The sequence below is a fragment of the Ovis canadensis genome, chromosome 13, assembly GCF_042477335.2.
Source record: "Ovis canadensis isolate MfBH-ARS-UI-01 breed Bighorn chromosome 13, ARS-UI_OviCan_v2, whole genome shotgun sequence".
Lineage (NCBI taxonomy): Eukaryota > Metazoa > Chordata > Mammalia > Artiodactyla > Bovidae > Ovis > Ovis canadensis.
Genome location: NC_091257.1, coordinates 21811217 through 21836042, shown reverse-complemented (window position 1 = coordinate 21836042; position 24826 = coordinate 21811217). Strand labels below are relative to the sequence as shown.

Genomic DNA, 24826 nt, shown 5'->3' with positions numbered 1-24826 from the left:
GCAATCAAGCTATAATTTATTGAACCTTTGGAATGTGCCAGACTTCAAAGCCCGCTATTTAAGTTATCTCATTTAATTTTAACGACCCGATAATGCAGATATTATTACTTTACAGATAAGAAAACTGAAGTGGGAAGCGGTAACAGATAAAAGTCAACAGAGACAGTCAAGTCTAACTCCAAAGTTCGCATTTTTACGACTCTACCACCTTTAAAAGCTTACTCTCTGACCACTTCTTTTTTATTATGATTTCTTTTTTTACTATTTTCCCCCCTGCTCTCTGCAATAGGTTCTCATTAGTTATATATTTTATACATAGCAGTGAATACATGTGAATCCGAATCTCTCAAATGATTGCTCCTCCCTTCCCCTCTTGGTGTTCATACTTTTGTTCTCTTTGCCTATGTCTCCAGTCTTGCTTTGCAGATAGGTTCACCTGTAGTATTTTTTCTAGATTCCCTGTATATGCATACAGATGGCCGAGAGGCACATGAAAAGCTGCTCAACATCACTATTAGAAAAATGCAAATCAAAACTACAATGAGGGCTTCCTTCATTGTAGCTCAGTGGTGGCTCACTGGTAAGGAATCCCGCTGCCAACGAAGGAGACACTGTTTTGAGCCCTGATTTGGGAAGATCCCACATGCTGTGCAGCAACTGAACCTATGCGCTGCAGCTATTGAATCTGTTCCCTAGAGCCCGGTAGGCAAAACTGCCGAGCCCGTGCTTCAGCTACTGAGCCCAAGCACCCTCGTTCTGCGACGAGGAACCACCACAATGAAAAGGCCATGCACAGCAACTAGAGAGGAGTCTGCGCAGCAACAAGGACCCAGCACAGCCAAAAATAAATCAGTAAATACAATTCTATAAAAAACTACAGGAAGGTGCCACCTCACACCCAGAATATGCGTGTGTGTGTGTGTGTGTGTGTGTGTGTGTGTGTGCGCGCGCGCGCGCGCCAAGTCGCTTCAGTCATGTCTGACTCTTTGTGACCCCACGGACTGTAGCCCACCAGGCTCCTCTGTCCATGGGATTCTCCAGGCAAGAATACTGGAGCGGGTTGCCACACTCTTCTTCAGGGGATCTTCCCGAACCAAAGATGAACCTGCATCTCCTCTGTGTTGTGCGTTGGCAGATGAGTTCTTCACCACTAACGCCACGTAGGAAGCCCCACACCCCAGATTAACCACCACCAAAAAATCTACAAACAAGAAATGCTGGAGAGGGTGTGGAGAGAAGGGAAGCTTCCTACACTGCTGGTGGGAATATGCGTTGACACAGCCACTATGGAGCAGAGTATGGAGATTCTGGCATGCCCCTCTCCCCATGTTACGTTCAGTCTCTCAGGCCTCACGGAGAGCGGCAATGCTCCCACAGTCGTACGCCTGCCATCACTAAGCTCTGCATCTCTACTGCCCAGTACTGCAGCCGCCAGCTGCGCATGGCCAGTGCAATGGAAGAGCTGAGTGTTACATTTTATTTAATTTTAGTTAATAGAATGTTAAAACTGAAGCTCTGGAAAATATTCTCTACTAAACACAATTTTACTGTTTTAGTCAGATTATTCGACATTTATTTAACTTTAACCAATGAAAATTTAGTGTCTGGATTGACATGTGCTGGAGGGGTAAAAGAATCTGCCTGCTAATGCCGAAGGCATAAGAGACGCAGGTTCAATTCCTGCGCTGGGAAGATACCCTGGAGAAAGAAATGGCAACCCGCTCCATTATTCTTGTCTGGAGGATCCTCATGGACAGAGGATCCTGGCTGGCTACAGTCTATGGGGTCGCAGAGTCAGACACGATGGAAGCAACTGAGCACATATGGAAGGGTATAATTTCCATTATTTTTTGAAGATAGTACAAAGAATAAAAATATGGTATAGTTTATTAATATATAATGATAATCAATATACAATAAAATATAGTATAGTTTATTAATATTTTACTTATTGATTACATTTTTAAATGGTAATATTTGGGATATATTGAGTCAAATAAAATGTATTATGAAATTAAGTTTGCCTGATGTTTTTTAACTTTTGAAAAGGCAGCTACTAAAAAAATTTAAATTACACATGTCTTGCATTTTATTTTCGTTTCTCTAAGTGATACACTTAACAGAATAAAAAATGTACAAACTGAGAAATGCTGTAATTTATATTCATAGAACATAGGAGCGGACTTAACTCAGATTTAAGAGGAATACTGTTAGCACATTCAGGACTATTATAATCATGCTTCTATTAACACATTTGACTATACAGAGTGTGATGTCAGAATTTTATCTAAACTGGTAAATCAGCCTGCTTATTGAGCTAAACTGATGAAGTATTAAACTTTAGAAAGCATTGTATGGTGAGCTGAAAATTTTACTTTGCATTTAACATAAAAAAGAATATCTGATGACCCATCTTTGCTCTTCCTGAGAGGTCACAACAGCTAGCTGGTAGCCTTTTTCTCAAATCTGAATTCATTTATCCTCCAAACTGTCTGAAAACATTGCTTGGAAAACAAACATTCTAGCAGAGTCAATTTCACTCAAGATTTGGAGGTGGTGAATAGTTAGAAATTTAAATTGTAATGGAAAACTTTATTATTCAAGATATAGTGTGAAAAAAAGAAACAAATTTAAAGATAAAATGTGGGCACTTTTGTCAGACTTGTTTTTACCTAGCAGAGACTGCATCCTAAAGGGAGCAACTCCAAGAACAGGTGGTGAGATGACCACCAGCTTGGCCATGAGGGAACTGGTTTTGATGCCAGCTCTTCCACTAAACAGCTGGATGGCCTCTGGCAATCCCTCCTGGCTGGAGGGACTGGGAAAAGTGCTGTTTTAGGCATCCTTGACTTTGGGAGTGCTCTTTCCTCCACCTAGAATGAGTTTCTGCAGCTCTGAGTCATTCTTTGAGACCTACCTAACATAACATCTTTTCTCGGATGTCATCTCAGCTTCCCTAGACAAACTTGGTCATTTTCTCCCCTGAGATTGCATGAGCCTTATCACAGAATGATTACAGCACTTAGTAGGTTTCACTGGGGATGTTCATGGGGCCGTCTCATTACAGGAAGAGCCCTTGGAGGGCAGATACTGGGTGTGGGACGTTTGTCTTGGCAACCACGGTGCCTGTGGCAGTATTGACACATAACAGGTGCTTGCTGAGTTGCATGCTGCCTTTTGATGGAAAAAGAAGCCAAGACTGAGGCTAAAGGAGGGGATGGCACAGCCAAAAATGTCAAGAAGCCTTGTGATGCCAGGGCCACCAGGCCACCAGGCAGGGAGCATCAGTCTGGGAACACTGACGCCTGAGGAAGGCCTCCAGCGAGGATGGCGGGTTCTCAGACTTTGTCAGCTGGGTAACCTTCTCCATGAGACTTTCCTGCCCAGAGGTCAGGGGACAACAATGTCCTGGCCCCATCACCCAGAAGTGAATGAGTAGATTTTCATGGTGAGTCACTGTGCTGTCTTCCTCCACTTAGGTCTTCCCCACATCTGATGTTTTAGGGGCTTGTCTATAACAGTTGCATCATGAAAAGTCCTTGAGATAATATGGGAAGTGGGTGTGTCTATGAACAGCCTGAGAAATTGCCCTCAACCAGGTCTCTTTCATTAGCTTGACTCAAAGGGAAGAAGAAGGGAGGAAATGCAGGTGACCTTATTAGGTCCCTTAGAAACCATATGAATTTCCAGTGGTTGGGTGCTTAGTACATTCTCACATATATCAGTTTCTGTGACCGGATGTCTCATAGGTGGGTTACAAGTTATTAGCAGTTTTGTATCTAGGGCTTTACTTTCTTCAATTTGTAGAATAGTTCCCACTCCCAACTCCCATGATCATGGAGTTTCTCTGATTAATGTCCATCGCTCAAGTTTCATCAACAGATTTGAAACATTTCCAGGATGGCTAGACGTTTTCTACTCTAGGAAGCCAAGACTTTCAAAATTAGACTAGGCTGGTCTGGGATGGGGGTGGGGATTTTAAGAAAAAAGAAATAATATGTCTCCTTCACATGAATGGATGGCTGCTTTCCTGCTCCTGTTCTTCGGATTCAAGAAATGAAAGTGCAAGGATTAACACAGTGTTGTAAATCAACTATACTTCAATAAAAATATTAAAACTGAAAAAAGGAAATAAAAATGCAGGAGGACCTTGGGGAAACAAAATGGGCGCTAGAAACTTAACTAGCTTGTCTCTACCAATGTTTGAGCCATGTCCTGGTTGAATGAAGATGCTTGAGTCCTGTCAAGTGGCAGTTACTGATCTGAGCGTGTTAGGAATTCTAGAATTATAGTCAACCTTTTGTTGCTGATATGTAAATATGGGCATTTTTTGAATCCCAAGAAAGCAGAGCTATAGTCCTAACTGATACTGTGTGTGTGCATACTCAGTTGTGTCTGACTATTTGTGACCCCATGGACTGTAGCCAATTGGGTTCCTCCGTCCATGGGATTTCCCAGGCAAGAATACTGGAGTGTGTTTTCATTGACTTCTCCAGGGGTTCTTCCTGACCCAGGGATCAAACCCAAGTCTCCTGCATTGGCAGGCAGATTCTGAAGGTTCCAATAAATCCACAATAATCTTTATTTCTCTTCCCTCTGTGATGACTTTCATCTTTTCTTTAGTCTCTGAAAGTCAATAACAACCACACCTAGGCTGGTAAAAATGGATATCCAAATTGCGACATTGTGCCTATATTGACACTTGCTCTTACCCTGATGGTTTATTTATCCAGTGGCTGCTGGAAATCTACTTCATGATAAAAGAATAAATACAAGCTGGGTATACGCTCTTGGCAGCTCTCTCCGCAGTGCTTTTGAATGCCAAGCACAGGCTATGCCACCACCAGTCATATCAATAAAAATCAGATTCAAGGAAAAGTAGCAAATTATGAACTCCACATTTCAGTTGATTTTTGAATGATATTGGCCATGATATTGATAGTGGTTAATAGTAAAGAGCATGGGTGTTATTAACAAACCCAGTTCCCAACCACCAACTTTGCCTATCTATGCAGCACATGTGAAGACTATTTTCCAAACTGTGACTGTAGTCACTTTTCATCCAGAATATCCTGTCTGTCAATTGTTCCTTAGATGTAAGCAAGGAGTAGGTGGCCATTTATGGTGGCAACCTGCCAGCTTTCTCATCTGGCCCCTCCTACTGCGCCACGGCTCCCAGCCCACTTCTGAGCCGCTGTGCTTGGACTGGTGATCCCTGCATCAGAAGGAGCACCAAGCCTTCCATCTAAGGGATCCCACCTCTCAGCGCTCCACCACAAAGTTCCTAGAATGCCTGCTCTCTGCTTGGTCCACTTGTGTCCAGTCTAGTAGGCGCTGTGGACCTACAGAGCCTCGAGGACCTCTGTTTTCCTGTGAATCAGAGGAAAACCTAGAAGCCAGATGTGGTGTCTGAAATGGGTCTAGAATACTCTGCCACTCTGAATATCAGCCACTGCTGCTGGGTCAAGAGAACTCTCATGCTGATGAAATCCAATAAAACAGTAGAAACAATTTTTATCTGCTCACCTTCCCAGGCCTTAATTTCAAGCAAACTCCTTACGACCCCTTGGAAGGTTAAAGCATTAATAGATAATTAGAATCCCATGCAAACAAAAACCTTAAGTGAGGCATGGATACATAACTGTGATGAGCTTTCCTGTCACAAATAATCTCAATAAGAGAATTTTTAAGTGGATCAAATGACCTGTACATAACCTCTGACCACATGCACAATAGAATTATGTTTCACACTTTTTCTTTCAAACATTTCATTTGATGTAATTTTAGACATACTGAAAAGCTGTAAGAGTATTACCAAGAATCCCTAAACACTTTCCACTCAGATTCCCTAAATGTTATCATTTTAGTATGCTTCTTTAAACACCATTCTCTCTCTTTTTATATATTATATATATAATTATATGTAATTTTTACTGAACTACTTCATACATTACAATCGTGATGCCTTTTCTACCCTTAAATATTTCACTATTTCCTAAAAACAGGGAATTTGCTTATATAATTCCAGTGCTATTATTATTAATACACTGTTATCTACTGTACAGAGCAAATTCACATTTGATTCTCTGACTTTAAAAATCCACTTCTAAAAACAGAGGTAGAAGAAAGAAGGGGAATCAACTTCTGATGAGGGTCCCCTTATGGAGTGTGGTGATTAAATTTAATCATTACACCTTCACACACTCTATAAAATAGGCGCCCTGGTCCTTATCTTATCAGTGAGGGAATAGACACAGAAGTGATGCCACTTACCCAAAGGAGATGGAGCTAATAAGGGCAGGCTATCTCCTCAGCAGTGTGACAACCCGCCCTACTGAAACATTTCAAGCTTTAAATTAATTAATTGTCATACAATCTTTTGAAGTTATGAACTTGTTTTGCAGATAAGGACACCAAAGCCAGAGTTTAGTTCACTTGCCCAAGGGCAGTGGTTAGTAAGTCTAGAGCCAAGGCTCAGATTCAATGTGTGTGGCTCTCGAGAGATGTTGCTTTCCCTACTTCAGAAGACTCTTTCAAATCTGTTTCCTGAACTACAGTTCTTAAGATCCCAAATAAAGCTCTTTGTTCTTGGCAGCGTTGAGACTGATTATTGTTTGACATTCAGTTCAGTTCAGTCTCTCAGTCGTGTCTGACTCTTTGCGACCCCATGAATTGCAGCACGCCAGGCCTCCCTGTCCATCACCAACTCCCGGAGTTCACTCAGACTCACGTCCATCGAGTCCGCGATGCCATCCAGCCATCTCATCCTCCGTTGTCCCCTTCTCCTCCTGCCCCCAATCTCTCCCAGCATCAGAGTCTTTTCCAATGAGTCAACTCTTCGCATGAGGTGGCCAAAGTACTGGAATTTCAGCTTTAGCATCATTCCCTCCAAAGAAATCCCAGGGTTGGTCCCCTTCAGAATGGACTGGTTGGATCTCCTTGCAGTCCAAGGGACCTTCAAGAGTCTTCTCCAACACCACAGTTCAAACACATCAATTCTTCGGCACTCAGCCTTCTTCACAGTCCAACTCTCACATCCATACATGACCACAGGAAAAACCACAGCCTTGACTAGACAGACCTTAGTCGGCAAAGTAATGTCTCTGCTTTTGAATATGCTATCTAGGTTGGTCATAACTTTTCTTCCAAGGAGTAAGCATCTTTTAATTTCATGACTGCAGTTACCATCTGCAGTGATTTGGGAGTCCCCCAAAAATAAAGTCTGACACTGTTTCCACTGTTTCCCCATCTATTTCCCATGAAGTGATGGGACCAGATGCCATGATCTTCGTTTTCTGAATGTTGAGCTTTAAGCCAACTTTTTCACTCTCCTCTTTCACTTTCATCAAGAGGCTTTTTAGTTCCTCTTCACTTTCTGCCATCAGTGGTTAAAGGATATACACAAGTACCAATGTCAATGAAAGTTAACCTGTATCCTTAGTATATTGGGATTTAACAGGATTATTAGTCTAAATGAAGTAAAGGAGACTATAGCTTGATATATCCTGATGTGCACCAAATTCAGAAATCTGGACAATTGCTCTTAAATCTAGAGGATTCATCTTCCCAAGTACTTATCTATATTGGCAAACTTTTTAATTGAAAAAAAAAAAATCTTTTGGCCATGCCACATGGCACGTGGGATCTCAGTTCTCTGACCAGGGATGGAAGCCTCCTCCCTGGTGTTGGAAGCATGGAATCTTAGCCACTAAATTGCCAGTGAAGTCCCAGCACACTTTTTGTAGGGAGGCAGAGAAAAAAATATTTTGGCTTCGTGGATTGTGTGGTCTCTGCGGCAACTAGTGAACTCTGCCATTGTAGAGTGAAAGCAGCCACAGTTAATACACAAAAGACTGGGTGTGGCTGTGCCCAGTGAAACGTTATGGCTATGAAAACTGAAATTCAATATATTTTATGTCACAATATATCATTCTTAATTTTGCAGTCACTTAAAACTATAAAAACGACTTGTAACTTGCGTGGGGTACAAAAACAGGGGCAGCTGGATTGGTTTGGTAACCCCTGAGAATAGTTGGTCTTGTTTTAGCTTTGAACAGTATGGAGCAGTGCAAAGAGTTCTTCGGTGGAACTCAGGAGAATTGTTCTTTTGCGGTGTTTGTGTATATTTATTTATTGGCTGCTCTGGGTCTTAGTTGCGGCACATGGATCTTCAATCTTCATTACGGCGTGTGGATGCCAGTTCCCTGACCAGGGATCAAACTGCATTGGGAGCTTGGAGTCTTAGCCACTGGACTACCAGGGGAATCCCAGGCCTTAGGAGAACTGGTGTCTAATCTTCTCAGCATACTGACTGTATGAACACTGATTGGCAAGTCATTAAAAATATCTCTAGGCTTTATGTATCTTATGCTATTTTTTTAGGTGAAGGGAATTGGTAGATGACCTACATATTCTGAAATTCTGTGAGTTTCGACTTTGTTTGATTATCCAGGTATTACTTTGCTGACATGTATTATCCTTATAAAATTATTGGCATTCCTTGTTAAATTGTTATGTTTGCTTGGCTTTGTTGAATATACAGGGCCAAATTCTTCACTTACAAAAATATCTCTGCTAGTTGAAATTTGGCTGTGCAGTAATTTCTATCACTCTCAAGGGAAAGGTGATTACCTTGTTAGAATTATAACAAGTATCAGGAAATTGCCAAAAGGTTTTCAGAAACCAAGATATATTTTCATTTTCCTCCTCGAAAACTATTGCACTGAGAGACCACCTTCCTTTACAAGTATTCTTAGGCGAAACTAAAGAGTCTTGAGAGAAATGCAATGAAATATCCTTGATCAGAATTTACAGTGATTTAGTCTAAAAGGAATTGGCACTGTCAATGAATAAAGGTTTTTTTGTGCAAATTAAGAATGTAAACTTCAAATTCAGGCTGGCCCCTTCTTCAATATTTAGGTCAGCAATAATGCACATTTCTTCAATCTAGCTATAAATATTTGAGAAAGAAACACAAGAAGAACCTCAGTAATTTGAATTAAATAATAGCAGAGAAAGTTGCCAGGTAGATAAAGAAGGAGACACAATATCTAATGATTAAGGACAATGTTCTCAAACTGAGAAATAGAAAATCCAGCAAACTTGTACATAACTAATATTAAAATCACATCTGAAACCTGATAATGGAACAGAATATCCTATTATATCCGGTTGCATTGATTCGTAAGTTAATGTGCTCTTTCTGATGTTTTTAAGATGAAAATATTTCAAGCCTACTTCTTGAAATTTATTTGATTTGAATAAGTGTTCTCAACTAGGTCATCATACTATTCAGGTTTTCCTGATGTTTTGAATTGAGCACAAGTCTTTCCTTCTCAGGGGAAAAGAATCTCCATGAAGAGATGAGCTTTTCTGGACACAGCATTGACCTTGTGACATCCCATGGGTTTTTTTTCTTCCAAGTGAACTTCTGAACGTCTGAACCCTTGCTAGGTGAAGCGATGGCAGCCCAGAGGACTTACAGAGCATGGATTCAGATAATATGCTATTACTATATATCCACTTTCTGAAATTTTTAAAATTAAAATTTTTCTTAAATTTAAAAAATTTTACATTTGCATTAGAGTGCAATTGCTTTACAATGTTGTGTTAGTTTCTGCGGTGCAATGAAGTGAGTCAGCTATATGCACACATATATACCCTCCCTCTTGAACCTTCCTTCTGTCCCCGCCACTCCACCCCTCTAGGTCGTCACAGCGTTGAGCTCTCTGCGCTATACAGGAGCTTCCCACCAGCTGTCTATTTCACACACAGCAGTCTATATGTGCCAATACTCTCCCATTTGTCCCACCCTTCCTTTCCCCATCTGCGTCCACATGTCTGTTTTTGACATCTGTGTCTATTCCTGCCCTGCAAATAGGTTCATTTGTACCATTTTCTAGATTCCACATATATGCATTCATATATGATATTTATTTTTCTCTTTCCAACTTACTTCGCTCTGTATGTCAGACTCTAGGTCCATCCACATCACTACAAATGATCCAGTTTGTTCCTTTTTATGGATGAGTAATATTCCATCATATTCATGTGCTACATCTTTTTATCTATTCATATGTTGTTGGACATTTAGGTTGCTTCCATGTCCTGGCTATTGTAAACAGTGCTGCTGTGAATATTGGGGTACATGACAACACACCCACTTTTAACCATCAGTACATAGGGAAAGAAAGACCAAGAAGCTACATCTCTTTGCTGACCAAAAGTAGAGAAAAGGGAGAAACTGATGGAAGACATTTTCACATATTGATGTATGGGGAAATCATCCTGGCCTACACATGATTTAAAAAACTATATGCTAACTAGTTGAAATAATTACGAATAGAGACACAGATGTCAAGTCTTTATGCTAAGTTGCCAAAATAGCTCAGTTAGGAGAGTGTTAGACTGCAGATCTAAAGGTCCTTGGCTCAATCCCAGGCTTCAGCAAGTTGCACTTTGGGGGCTTCCCTGGTGATTCAGATGGTAAAGAATCTGGCTACAATGTGGGAGACCTGGGTTTGATCTCTGGGTTGGGAAGATCCCCTGGAGGAGGGCATGGCAACCTATTCCAATATTCTTTCCTGCAGAATCCCCATGGACAGAGGTGCCTGGAGGGCTACAGTCCATGGGATTGCAAAGTGTCGGACATGACTGAGCAACTAAGCACAGTACACGTGCTAACTAGAATAACTTGTCTGTGGCCTGTCAAATGGTTCTAATTAAACCATTAAAGTAAAGAATGCATTTAAAAACCAAAATAGAGTAACTGTGTTTCAGGCATCCAAAATGGAGCAAGGTGGCCATTGTGGATGTGGTTTCAGACATGTTCCTGTATCACCGAGAACCTGACTTTTCTGAACTCTAACAAATGCAAGGACACCACCAGCATTCTCGAAATAACGCCTGTTAGCAGTTGCCAGCTGCCACCTTAAGGTCTCAAGGTCTTTTGTAACTGTGCAACCATTTCTAATCCCACTCAATCCTTACTTAACAAACATGCGTACATCCTCGTAGTTCTAGTAATAAACCTTGATAAACAACTCATGTAGCCAACTGTACCTTGCAGTTTTCACCATTGTGAACCTCCCTGATTTTGTAGTCTGGGGGAACACAATTCAAGTGCTTCTTAAATCTGTGTCTCCTGGGCTGCAGGCCTCAATTTGGCTGGTATAAAACATTTTGTTCTTTCTATAGATTATTGATGCTTTCTATCAGTAAATGGAAACAAAAGCTTCTCTCTAGTTTGCCTGAGTCTAACCTTTCCTGAATTTGGAAATTTAGACCAGCAACATGTGTCAGAATAGATTCAGAGATCAAAATCAAATTGCTTCACTGACTTCTGGTCTATCCTACCTACTTTGCAGTTTTTTTTTTAATAGACTCCATCCCCCAGGTACACGTGGTATTCATTCTACACAAGGTGAAAGACTATTCCACTTTGGAAAAGTTTTTGACAATGTGGTCAGGAAAGTCAGCTATGCTAGTTTCCAGTGGTTCCCAAAGTGTTGTCCCTGGAGTAGCAGCATCAGCACCACACGGGACCTTCTGGGAATGTGTTAGAAGTGCAGTCTTGGGTCCAATTCCAGATTGACTGAATCAGAAACTCTGGCGGTGGGGCCAATAATCTGTGTTTTTTCAAGCCTGGCAGGTGGTGCCAATGTGAGGGAAAGTTTGAAAACACAGATTTAAGGTGAAAAAAATCCACACAACCTGCAGCAGAGACCCTCCAATACACTGAAAAAATATGGTCAGTCTTATTCAGTGGCAACATCTCAGAAGTCCAATAACTATTTTCATAAGACTATGCCTTCATCTTGTGGACCTTTAAGAAAATAACTCAAGAAATATGAGATCATGGTGAAAAATAGAAAGCACTACCCAATAAAATATAGCCATTTTTGTTAATGTAGCTATTCATGTAAAACATATTTTAAAAGGTGGACTAATGACTTGTCCTATGTTCTATGGACATATGACTTGTTCTATTCTTTTAACAATGTATTTTCTTTCTTTAAATTGAATTATAGCTGATTTACAATGTTGTGTTAATTTCTGCTGTATAGAAAAATGATTCATTTACACATGTATATGCATGCTCTTCCATGTTCTTTTCCATTATGATTTATCTCAGGCTATTAAATATAGTTTCCTCTGCAATATAGTAGCACCTTGTCCTTTACCAGTTCTGTGTATAATATGTTTGTATCTGTTAATCCCAGAAGCGCCCTCCTCCCCTCCCCCACCCTTTGTCTCCCTCGGCAACTACAAGTCTGTCCTCTATGTCTCTGAGTCTGTTTCCTGTTTCATATATAAGTATATAGTTTCATTAATAATATATTTTCCATTTTACAGAAGAGAAGACTGAGTACTCAGAAGGTATATAGCTTATCTCAGGCCCTGGTCTGCTCAAATGAAGGACTAGGATTTGAATCCCAGCAACATCATCCCAGAGACTTGCCTCTCAATCATGCTGCTGAGCAACTACATTATAACTCTGCATGACTAATTAATATTATATTAAACAGATCTACCAAGTATATCTAATCAATTTCCTATGGCTGGAAATTCACTTATTTCATTTTTTTCTACTATTAAATATAATTCAATGATTATTCTCAATCATACCTCATTGAACACCTTCAAATTTTTCAAAGCAAACTGTCTCAAAATGGAACTGTTGAGTTAAATAGCCTATTGTTGATGCATTTTCAAATTTCAACTTATTCTATCAACAGTATAATATATAAGGGTGCCCTTTTCTTTACTCTTTTGAAACCATGGGATCTTATTTTTTGTCTTTTGCCAATGAAGTAAAAGATGGTAACTCTGGACCTTCATCACTTTTTACTTAAGGGCAGAGTATTTTTCACAGGCTCATTGACCATTTATATTTATTTTTCTTAATTGTCCACTTATGTACTGGATCTACTTTTAAAAATTAAATTTTCATTTAAACTAGACCATACATATAGAAAAGGAAACAAATTGTCCATATGGAGCTCTATGAAGTTTCATAAAGAGAACTCATATAACTGCATCAAGATAAACAAACAAGCAAACAATATGAACAGCTTCCAGGAAGTCCCTTTGCGTCCTCCTTGATCACCATCCACCTCCCCCAAAGGTACCATATGCAGTCTAAACAGGGATATTGCCCCCAAACGGTTGAAAATTGGTTTTTGGAGGGAGCATACCTTACTCTACTTTTAGGTAAAGCAAAGATATCCATGTACCACATAAACAAATACATAGTGTCTCTGGGCTGTTAAAGTATCTTAGAGGAGGTGATAATGAAAAAGTGGGTTGAGGAACATCACGCTGTCCTGATTCTGAAGTTTCGTCTGCTTTGAAATTTGTCAAAATCTTGGCCCACTTCTTAAACTGGGATGTTCTCTTTCTTTTGATTTGTAAGAGTCTTTACACGTTCCTGGACTTCCCTGGTGGCTCAGACTGTAAAGAAACTGCCTGCAATGCTGGAGGTGCTAGAGACGCAGGTTCGATCCCTGGGTCAGGAAGATCCCCTGGAGCAGGGCATGGCAACGCTCTCCAGTACTCTTGCCTGGAGAATTCCACAGAGGGGCCTGCAGAGCTACAGTCCATGGGGTTGCAAAGAGTCAGACATGACTGAGGGACTATCATTTTCACGTTACACATTAAGGATATGAATATCTTGTTACATAGAGGTGAATAATTCTTTCTAATTTGGTTCTTTGACTCTTAGTCGCCATTGCTGGTTCTTTTTTTTGGTACAGAAGTTTCAATGTTTCATTTTATTGTATCTTTAGCCTTGATGTTTCTGGGAAAGCTATTTCTGATTCCCTGAAGCACAGGCACACAGTAGACTACTGTCTGAATCAGGTTTGTGAAATCCAAACGATAGCTGTGGCTTGGGAGCCACTTGTCTCTCTTAACAGGAAGAGTCCCTGTCTACTATGGACCTGAGTAGAGTGTGTTGCATAGAGGCAGCCTGGATATCATTTAGAATGGATCCCTGCCACATAAGCAGGCATTCTGCCAGGTGAGGTGAGTACAGCCGGAAAGACCGGAGGTCATTATGGGTTGCAGGGCGGAGGGTTGATATGTGACAAGCTAGTGAAGTGGCTGTTGGAGTCTGAATGCTTGTGTTCCCCTAAAATCCATACAGTGAAAACCTAATGTCCTGAGTGTTCGTATCTGGAGGTGGGGTTTGGTGGGGTTTCGAGGATGGAAATAGAATTTGTGCCTTTGCAAAAGAGGCCCCAAAGAGCCAGCCCCCGCCTTCCGCCACCTGAGGAAACACACAAGGAGGTGTCGGCAGCTCAGAAGAGGGCCCCACCCGCCACGCTGGCTCCCTGATCTTGGACTTTCAGCTTCCAGAACTGTAAGGAATACACTCATTGTTTATGAGTCACTCAGTGCATGGTATTTTGTTACATCAGCCCATGGACTAAGACACAAGCATTGCTCACATCAAGGGCGCTGCAGTCTGACATTTCCAGCAGGGTCCTTACCAAGGAGCACAAAACCAGTGCATTTTGTACCTGAATTGTCTGAGTAGTTTTATTCTGTTCAGTTGTTCATCCATTTAGTCAGTCACTCAGTTTCAGTTTTATTTGTAGAGTTATTTCTGGTGACTGTGTTTTTACATACAATTGTAAACACATTAGCAATTTAGCGAAGTGCAGCTTACTAAGATACAAAGTGTGAGGCAGGAATCTGGATGATTTCTTTATATGATCAGCCAGTTATCACAAAATTAATTATGACATAATTGATCCTTTTCCAGCTGGTTTGAAATACTGTTCCTTTTCTTATACAAATGGGTGGACCAAACTGTGCCTGTCTCTAGAGCTTTAGTTTAGACCCACTCTGCCTGCTCTTTTTATTTATGTCGTGGGATTGTGTTTAATTTACCTTTTCAATTAGGGAAGAGATGATCAAATTATAAGAATGAGATGTTCCCGTCTAAGATACTCATATCTCTCTGTTTGTTTCAAGTATTCCTTTAGGTCTTTTATAAAAATCCTATAGTTTTCTTCAAATAGGTTCTAAACATTTTCAAAATAAGCTTATCCCCTAGGTCTGTGCTGTTTTCCCTCCTATTTATTAATAATATTATTTTCCCCAGTATGTCCTCTTATTGATTGTGGATCATGGACTTATTGAATTTTAAAAATTGTCTTTTTTGAATTTAGGTCTTTATTGGATTCTTCATTAAATATTTGCTGTTTCTAATAAATGTTTGTTAGTTTACTATGTAAAATGGAGGAAGGTAGACTAGGGCCTCGGCCCTCCTGCCCGACCACCCCTCGTCTCTACAATAGTCTCGAGAACAGCCCCTTCAGAGGGCCACTTTACTCCTCAAAAATCAAGGCTGAGAAACTAGAGAAAGAAGCAATCAGATCATCTGTTCGCCTCTTCTTTAATTGCACGTATATTTCTTATTTTGTCACACTGTAGTTATTCAGTGGATATTTATTGACATAAAGAATAAAAAGTTAATGAATAATTATGCTACCTAGTACTTCCAAAGGTTATTAAAATGGTGGTAAAAACATATCTTCATCTTTTCTCTGACTTCAAAGTGAAAGCTTCTAGTAACCAGAAGTTTCATCACAAAGTGTTGTCTTATTGTTTGAAGTAGATATTTTTTTTATTCCATTCAAGAATCTCCTATTTTTATCCTATTAAAAGTTTTATAAGGAATGGATATTAAATTTTATAACGGCTTTAGTGACATCTATCAAAATAATCATGTGTTTTCTTCTTGGGTCTTTCAAGGTTACAAAGTGTCTTACTGAGCTAACTATCCTTACAGTCCTGAATAGAACTACTTGATCATGGTATTCTGTTATTTGACTGTGCTCTTGAATATGCAATGCCAATTTCTTATATATTTTTTTCTCAAATAATATTGCCTTATAATTTTCCTTTTATGAAATGTTTATTTGTTTGTCAAATTTTGGGATCAGGGTTATGCTGGCTTAGTGGTGGGTGACTCTGAGTGGTCATCAGAATCACCTCTAGTGACTTAGTAAAATATAGGTGCCTCAGCCCAACAGAAATTACGCTTCTCTAATTTATCTTTCTGTTTTAATCTTTAACAATTCAGTACTTTTGCTTTCCTCTTATCCCTCGTTCCCTTGATTGGTTAGTTTACTACCTTCAGTTTCACTACTTTAGTAATGTAAGAATACGTATTTGCCTCTGTTATGCAACTAGTTGGATCCTATGATGTTCTCATAATTGTTAGTTTCTAAATATGATGCCATTGTGACTTCATTTCCATGTTGATCCAAGAGTTACTTAGGAGAGGGCTTTAAAACTTTCAAGTGATTTTTAAAAAGGTTTCATTTCTAATTTTGGTACTAATTTTTAGTTTTATTTCTGTAGATTTCATTTTTTGGAATTTAATGAGGTTTGCTTTGTGCATAAAATATAGTAAATTTTTATGAAAATTAAGTGAGTATTTAAAAAGATTACATCTACTGGTAATTTTTTTTTTTTTCCAGGAAACATGAGTTTTATTTTTACAGTATGTAACATCATATTCTGCAGCCTTTAACAACTTTCCCTATTTCCTTTTTTTCAAAACAGTTTTCCTAAACATTTACTTTTTGTTCTCTTTTTAAATTACACTTATTTTTTAATTGGAGGAAAACTACTTTACAATGTTGTGTTGGTCATTTTAAGTTCAGCACATAATACACATCAATACACAATTATTAAACTAAACTCAATAACTATATCATCAATGTCTTCTTTGTCTTTATTTTTTTGCCTTCTTCATTTTTCAAAGACGGGAAGTTACTTTAGTCTCCTATCACTATTTCATTTTTTATTTTTCTTGCTTTTGTTTTTAATCAGGCACATTAAGTTGACACACATGATTTTTGAATCCTCCTAGGATAATTCATTATCCTACTAATTTTCAGTTTCTACAGAAAAATTAAGAATCGTCTATGCCTCTGCTGTGTTACTTAATGCACAGTCTGTAGGAGCTGCATTGATCTGCGTTATGAAGAAAGCTCTCTACATAATTTCAAGAGATGAATCTCTTCTGATGTTTAATAATTCATGCTTTAATCTTAACTTTCCTTAACTGCTTTCCTTTCTGTTTGCATTTGTACCACACCTTTGGTCATTTATTTATTTATTTTTCAAGTTTCAGTTTATTCTTTTCTTGAAGCTTAATTCCTATGAAGGAAGAACAAGCAATTCTGCCTTAGGGTGACTGCATCAGTGTCTTCCGTTGTTAAATCAATATATTCAAACAAACATCTTCTACATACAGCAAAGTTAAATAGTTCTTTTCAGGAAAGAAATTAAAAAATCAAATATAGAAATATTTTGCATAATAGAGATAATACTGATGGTTTTTCCCATTTCATTTTCATTTATTTATTTTTGTAGGCCATGCTGTGAAGCTTGTAGGATCTTATTTCCCTGACCAGGTATCGAACCTGGGCCCATCAATGAAGGCATTGAATCATAACCACTAGACCTCCAGGGAATTCCTGAAGATATTATTGATTGTTTGATGCTACTACTCAGACATTATGAGCATTTTTTACACAATTCTTAATCCTCGTGCTAAAAATCTAAGTAACTGTGTAGTTTTAGAATCCGTTTCTAAATAAATTTCAGTAGTTATTCCAGCTACTTTTCAGCAAAGACAGTTAATCTACAGACTTTCCAGCTAAAATTTTGAAAGCAAGCTGCCTTAAAGAGAGTATCAGTCTCGACACTTAATTGACTGTTCATTCCAGAAGTCCCTAAATCCGAGAGTAATGCCACACACCTAAAGTCAAAAATGTCCAATCTTTCACAACAGATTAAAAATATTATTGAAAAAAAAGCTAGACTACGTGACCAAAAACGTTGCATAAGGCACACAGTTTCAAGGAGACAGCCCAGATCAGGGAGCATTCTAACAAAAACCAACACTAGCATAGAAGATACGAATTGAAAATGGGTCAGAGAGTTTAAACGCTTGAATGATGATTCCAAGTTGCCATTTCACTCTGTCTCATGTTTAGGACATTTAAAAAATCACAATCATCCACTCCCCTCAGCCTGTGAAATGTTAAATTCACCCAGGAGAGGGTCAGAACCTCCCTGAGCTCCAAGTTCTGCTGTCTTTTAGTTGTTCAGAAAAATAAGCAGCAGCACAGCATTTTCCATCTTAAAATATCACTTGCAATTCTGTACGCATCTGTCTGGAAATGTGTCATTTCCAGCTCTATTTTGGGCCTGGTTTTAAAATTTTAGGTGCATATTTGGCAAACACCCTACTCTTGGGCACTTTTTACTGCTCCTTCCACTGTACCAACCTCTCTCTTGGGCACGGAGGGTGTTTTTTTGGTGTTGGTTGTACCAGGGAGGTGGAACCAGGCATCTGGATGGGACCAATCTTGCCATTTTTTTTCACCCTTTAGACTAACTTTCATCTAGTTGTATTTGTTTTTGATTACAGCCCATAGTTGAATTTAGTTTTCAGCTCTGTCTTTTGCTTTCGGTAAATAAATATGTTTTAAGTGTATATTTTTGGTCAACATAATATGTATGATGTTTATTGTTTTACTACATTTTAAATATTTCCTCTTGATTTCTTTTTTGTTGAACTTTTCTATTTTGTAATATGCTTTTTGTGTTCTTTCTCCCTTTGAATGTTGGAAAGTATTTTTAAAAGTTCTAGGAAGTATTCTAAGTGATCGCTATTGTTCAGTCACTAAGTTGTGTCCGACTCTTTGCGACCCCATGGACTGCAGCACACCAGGCTTTCTTGTCCTTCACTATCTCCCAGAGTTTGCTCAAATTCATGTTCATTGAGTTGGTGATGCTGTCTGACCATCTCATCCTTTGCCGTCTTCTTCTCTTTTTGCCTTCAATCTAAATGTCCCTAAACTTTTATTTCGGGTTCCTCAAGAAGCTATTTCAGTTAGTAAAAATTAAGTCTCTATATTTCCAAAGTATTGTTAGTCTGTCGGCCCTGCTAACATTTTCTTGTCTATGTAGTACACATTTTTAAAACGCTACTTGTATTTCTTAAAATAATACCTGCTATGTTCAGGCTAATATTTATCTTGCAAAACAATTTCAAATGTATGTACCCTGTTTAGTCATATAGTTTTTGACTGCTCACATTCTTGTTTTCAGTTCTTCTATTTGCTAAAACTACTGCAGGTGGCTTTTGTTCTTCTCTCTCTCTGTTTACTTGGAAGTTGTTAAAATTTTCTTCTGAGAGCTTGAGCTGGAGAGCTTGAGGAAGCAAGTGAACATTAAAAGTCCAGCAATTCAGAAGGATGAGCATGTGGGGAAAGCATGTTGGCGGTAGGCAGTGCAGACATGGTTCCTCATCTCTGTCTGGTTTCTCTGAGTTTGTTGAATCTGCAGAATCAGGGACCCTTATTCTGGATCTGTCTTCACTGGAATCCTGTGTCAGGCTGTCTCCTTAAGGTTCTAGTGTCTGTTACTGTCTCTGACTCCATGTCTCTTTTGACAGGGTGTCCTTCCAGGCTTGTGGGCGACTCAGCTCTTCTGAAGGAGGAGAACTTTTCTTCCTCTCCCTGCTGATTTATCCAGCCCTCATGCCTCAAAATAAAGATGCAGTGTTGGGACTTCCCTGGTGGTCCAATGGTTAAAAATCCTTCTTGCAATGCAAGGGTTATTGGTTTGATCCCTGGTCAGGGAACTAAGATCCCATATACCACGGAACAACTCAGCCCATGAGCCTCAACTACTGAGTCCACTCACCACAACTAGAGTCAGTATGTCACAACAAAAGATCCTATGGAACATGACGAAGATCCTGCATCCTGCAGGACCTGATGTAACCAAGTAAATAAATATTAAAAAAAAAAAAAAGATACCATGTCTTTCCCAAGAAATCTGGAAAACCACTTATAGACTCTGGAGTTCTAGTTAAGTGCTGAGTATGTAGATGAAAATGTGTTCAATTTGAATGGTGATTTATTGCACAGTTCAGTTCAGTCACTCAGTTGTGTCTGACTTGTTGTGATCCCACAAACTGCAGCACGCCAGGCCTCACTATCCATCACCAACTCCCGGAGCTTTCTCAAACACATGTCCATCGAGTTGGTGATGCCATCCAACCATCTCATCCTCTGTCATCATCTTCTCCTCTCACCTTCAATCTTTCCCAGCATCAGAGTCTTCCAATGAGTCAGTTCTTCACATCAGGTGGTCAAAGTATTGAAGTTTCAGCTTCAGCATCAGTCCTTCCAATGAATATTCAGGACTGATTTCCTTCAGGATGGACTGGTTGGATCTCCTTGCAGTCCAAGGGACTCTCAAGATTCTTCTCCAGCACCACAGTTCAAAAGCATCAGTTCTTCGGTGCTCAGTTTTCTTTATAGTTCAATTCTCACATCCATACATGACCACAGGAAAAACCAAAGCTTTAACTAGATAGACCTTTGTTAGCAAAGTAATGTCTCTGTTTTTTAATCTGCTGTCTAGGTTGGTCATGGCTTTTCTTGCAAGGAGCAAGCATCTTTTAATTTCATGGCTGCAGTCACCATCTGCAGTGATTTTGGAGCCCAAAAAAATAAAGTCTGACACTGTTTCCACTGTTAACCCATCTATTTCCCATGAAGTGATGGGACCAGATGCCATGATCGTCATTTTCTGAATGTTGAGCTTTAAGCCAAATTTTTCACTCTCCTCTTTCACTTTCATCAGGAGACTCTTTAGTTCTTTGCTTTCTGCCATAAGGGTGGTGTCATCTGTATATCTGAGGTTATTGATATTTTTCCCAGAAATCTTGATTCCAGCTTGTGCTTCATCCAGCCCAGCATTTCTCATGATGTACTCTGCATAAAAGTTAAATAAGTATGCTGACAATATACAGCCTTGACTTACTCCTTTTCCTATTTGGAACCAGTTTGTTATTCCATGTCCGGTTCTAACTGTTGCTTCTTGATCTGCATACAGATTTCTCAGGAGGCAGGTCAGGTGGTCTGGTATTCCCATCTCTTTCAGAATTTTCCACAGTTTATTGTGATCCACCCAAGGACTTTGGTGTAGTTGATAATACAGAAGTAGATGTTTTTCTGGAACTCTCTTGCTTTTTCGGTGATCCAATGGACATTGGCAATTTGATCTCTGGTTCCTCTACCTTTTTAAAATACAGCTTGAACATCTTGAAATTCACGGTTCACTTACTGCTGAAGCCTAGCTTGGAGAATTATGAGCATTACTTTGCTAGCGTGTAAGATGAGTGCAATCGTGCAGTAGTCTGAACATTCTTTGGTAATACCTTTCTTTGGGATTGGAGTGAAAACAGACCTTTTCCAGTCCTGTGGCCACTGCTGAGTTTTCCAAATTTGCTGGCATATTGAGTGCAGCACTTTTACAGCATCATCTTTTAGGATTTGAAATAGCTCAACTGGAACTGCATCACCTCCACTAGCTTTGTTCATAGTGATGCTTCCTAAGGCCCACTTGACTTCACATTCTAGGATGTCTGGCTCTAGGTGAGTGATCACATCATTGTGGTTGTCTGGGTCATGACGATCTTTTTTGTATAGTTCTGTGTATTCTTGCCACCTCTTCTTAATATCTTCTGCTTCTGTTAGGTCCATACCATTTCTGTCTTTTATTGAGCCCATCTTTGCATGAAATGTTCCCTTAGTGTCTCTAATTTTCTTGACAATGTCTCTAGTCTTTCCCATTTTATTGTTTTCCTCTATTTCTTTGCACTGATCACCGAGGAAGGCTTTATTATCTATCCATCCTATTCTTTTGAACTCTGCATTCAAATGGGTATATCTTTCCTTTTCTCCTTTGCCTTTTCCCATCTTTTCTTTTCTCAGCTATTTGTAAGGCCTCCTCAGACAACCATTTTGCCTTTTTGCATTTCTTTTTCTTGGGGATGGTCTTGATCCCTGTTTCCTGTCCGATGTCATAAACCTCTGTCCACAGTTCTTCAGGCACTCTGTCTATCAGATCTAGTCCCTTAAATCTATTTCCCACTTCCACTGTATAATCATAAGGAATTTGATTTAGATCATACTTGAATAGTCTGGTGGTTTTCCCTATTTTCTTCAATTTAAGTCTGAATTTGGCAATAAGGAGTTTATGATCTAAGCCACAGTCAGCTCCTGGTCTTGTTTTTGCTGACTGTGTAGAGCTTCTCCATCTTTGGCTTCAAATAATATAACCAATATGATTTCAGTATTGACCATCTGGTGATGTCTGTGTATAAAGTCTTCTCTTGTGTTGTTGGAAGAGGGTGTTTTCTATGACCAGTGAGTTCTCTTGGCAAATATCTGTTAGCCTTTGACCTGCTTTGCTTTGTAGTCCAACACCAAATCTGCCTGTTAATCCAGGTATCTCCTGACGTACTACTTTTGCATTGGCACCCCACTCCAGTACTCTTGCCTGGAAAATCCTATGGATGGAGGAGCCTGGTAGGCTGCAGTCCATGGGGTCGCTAAGAGTCAGATACGACTGAGTGACTTCACTTTCACTTTTCACTTTCATGCATTGGAGAAGGACATGGCAACCCACTCCAGTGTTCTTGCCTGGAGAATCCCAGGGATGGGGGAGCCTGGTGGGCTGCCGTCTATGGGGTCACACAGAGTTGGACACAACTGAAACGACTTAGCAGCATCAGCACCTCTATGATGAAAATGACATCTTTTTTTTTTTTGGTATTAGTTCTAGAAGGTCTTATAGGTCATCATAGAACCATTCAACTTCAACTTCTTCAGCATTACTGTTGAGGCATAGACTTGGGTTACCATGATATTGATTTATTGCACTGGTCTTTTTAATCACGGGATTTTAAAGCCCTTCTGCCAACTGGTTCTCTAGGAGTGGCATGTTTCATGAATGGTGAATCCATTTTTGGTAGATTTACATCTGATTCTTAGGCCTGAGGCTGACCTGGTGAGCCCTGTGTTTATTATCCCAGATGGAAAACTGTTTAGTAGAAAAGCTGAGCAAGACTAGGAGTTACCACAGCTACCACTGTGGGCACATCACTGAGTCATGTGGTCCTCAGTTTCCTCCTCTGGAAGATGCAAATAACACCACTTGTACTGCCTCTATAGCACAGGTTTTGGGGAGGCATAAATGAGATCATATAGGAGAAGCCACCGGGCCAGGAACAGTGAAGCCAAGCCACAGGAACAGGCTGCTCCCTCATTCTCCCAGAAGTGTGGGGAGCAGAAGTTCCCTTCTCAGATTGTACTCTTCTAAGGGAAAATTGTTTCAGCTAAAAGAGAAACAAAAAGCCTGTTGGCTCCACCTTTCTCATTTATTCATCATTCATCCATCCATTCATTCAACACAACAGTCAAGAAGACCCATTCCTCCCTTCACAGGAGGAGCAGAAACAGGCAATAATCAAGTACAAAAGTGGTGGGTATCACCAAGAGAAGTAGGAGAAAGAGCTAAATCCAAATGAGAAGTTGTTTAATGGGTATGACACTTCTGTGATGCAGGATGAATAAGTTCTAGAAATCTTCACTACCACGCAGTGCCCAGAACAATCCTGTATTGTGCTCTAGAAACACTTGTTAAAAGAGTAGCCCTCAAAATACAAGATTGCTAGGTGTACACCTGAAACTAACATAATATTATAAGTCAACTTTCAATAGGTAAAAATAAAATTTTATTTAGGGGGAAAATAGAAAAAAAAGAGTTAATCTCACGCTAAGGGTTCTTGCCACAAAAAGGATGGTGCTATGACGCTTTCTCAGGTAATGGATATATTTATTGCCTTGATTGTGGTGATAGTTTCACAGGAATATGCATATGTCCAAACTCGTTAAATTATACGTAGTAAGTACAATGTTTTTCTTTCAATAGTAATCATACCTCAATGAGAAATGAAGACGCTCAGTTGTGTACAACTGTTTGCAGTCCCATGGACTGTAGCCTACCAGGCTCCTGTGTCCGTGGCATTTTCCAGGCAAGAGTACTGGAGTGGGTAGCCATTTCCTATTATATCTCAAGGCATAATGAAACCTCAGTAAACCTGTTTAATAAAGCTGGCATCATTGACTCAATGGACATGAGTTTGAGCAAACGCTGGGAGATGGTGAAGGACAGGGAAGCCTGGTATGCTGCAGTCCATGGGGTTACAAAGAGTTGCACATGACTGAGTGATTGAAAAACAGCAAAGCTGTTTAAGAAAAGTGGAGAAAATGACCCAGAAAAGGACCAGATAGAAGAGGTATGATAGCTGCTTTTTTCAGATCACATGGTTAGGAAAGAATCATTTTTATTTATTCCAGAGAATTAAAATCTTAATAAACTGCCTAGTATGAGCATAATGTTTGAAATTTTCAAAGAGACCATAATATACCTTTTTCTTTTTGTATTTTAAAATAGCTTTTTGTGATACACAATCTAGATATGATCTAGATTTGAGGAGTAGCCACAGGAATCAGGCCTAACTGGGAAAAAAGTCTCAAAATAGTGAACATACATACCCATTTCCTGTCTGGTGCTGCCCACGCCTAGGCCATATGTCTCTAAAACCTCCTTTACTGTCCTCATGGATTCATCGTACTTGGCTGCCAGGCCAAGGAAGTTATAGGACCCCATATTGATGACATCTTTGATGATTCTTCCAGTAAACCTGCAGAGAGAAGGTCAGGTGAACACAAAGGACTTTTTCATTCAATAGCATCCTGCTGCTGCTAAGTTGCTTCAGTCGTGTCCGACTCTGTGCGACCCCATAGACGGCAGCCCACCAGGCTCCGCTGTCCCTGGGATTCTCCAGGCAAGAACACTAGGGTCCCATAAAATACAACTAGAAAGAGATCTTAGGCTTGGCCTAAATCACATCTTTTCTATTTTCCTTTTGATC

General features: G+C 39.7%; 1 protein-coding gene across 1 annotated transcript in view; it reads right to left on the bottom strand.

Annotated features, from left to right (window-relative positions):
* SPTLC3 (serine palmitoyltransferase long chain base subunit 3) overlaps nt 1-24826 on the bottom strand; it is a 143058-nt gene that overhangs the window by 77429 nt on the left and 40803 nt on the right. The window contains exon 4 of the mRNA XM_069547112.1: nt 24447-24595. Within this exon, the coding sequence (XP_069403213.1) occupies nt 24447-24595 (149 nt within the window). The remainder of the gene's footprint in view (nt 1-24446; nt 24596-24826) is intronic.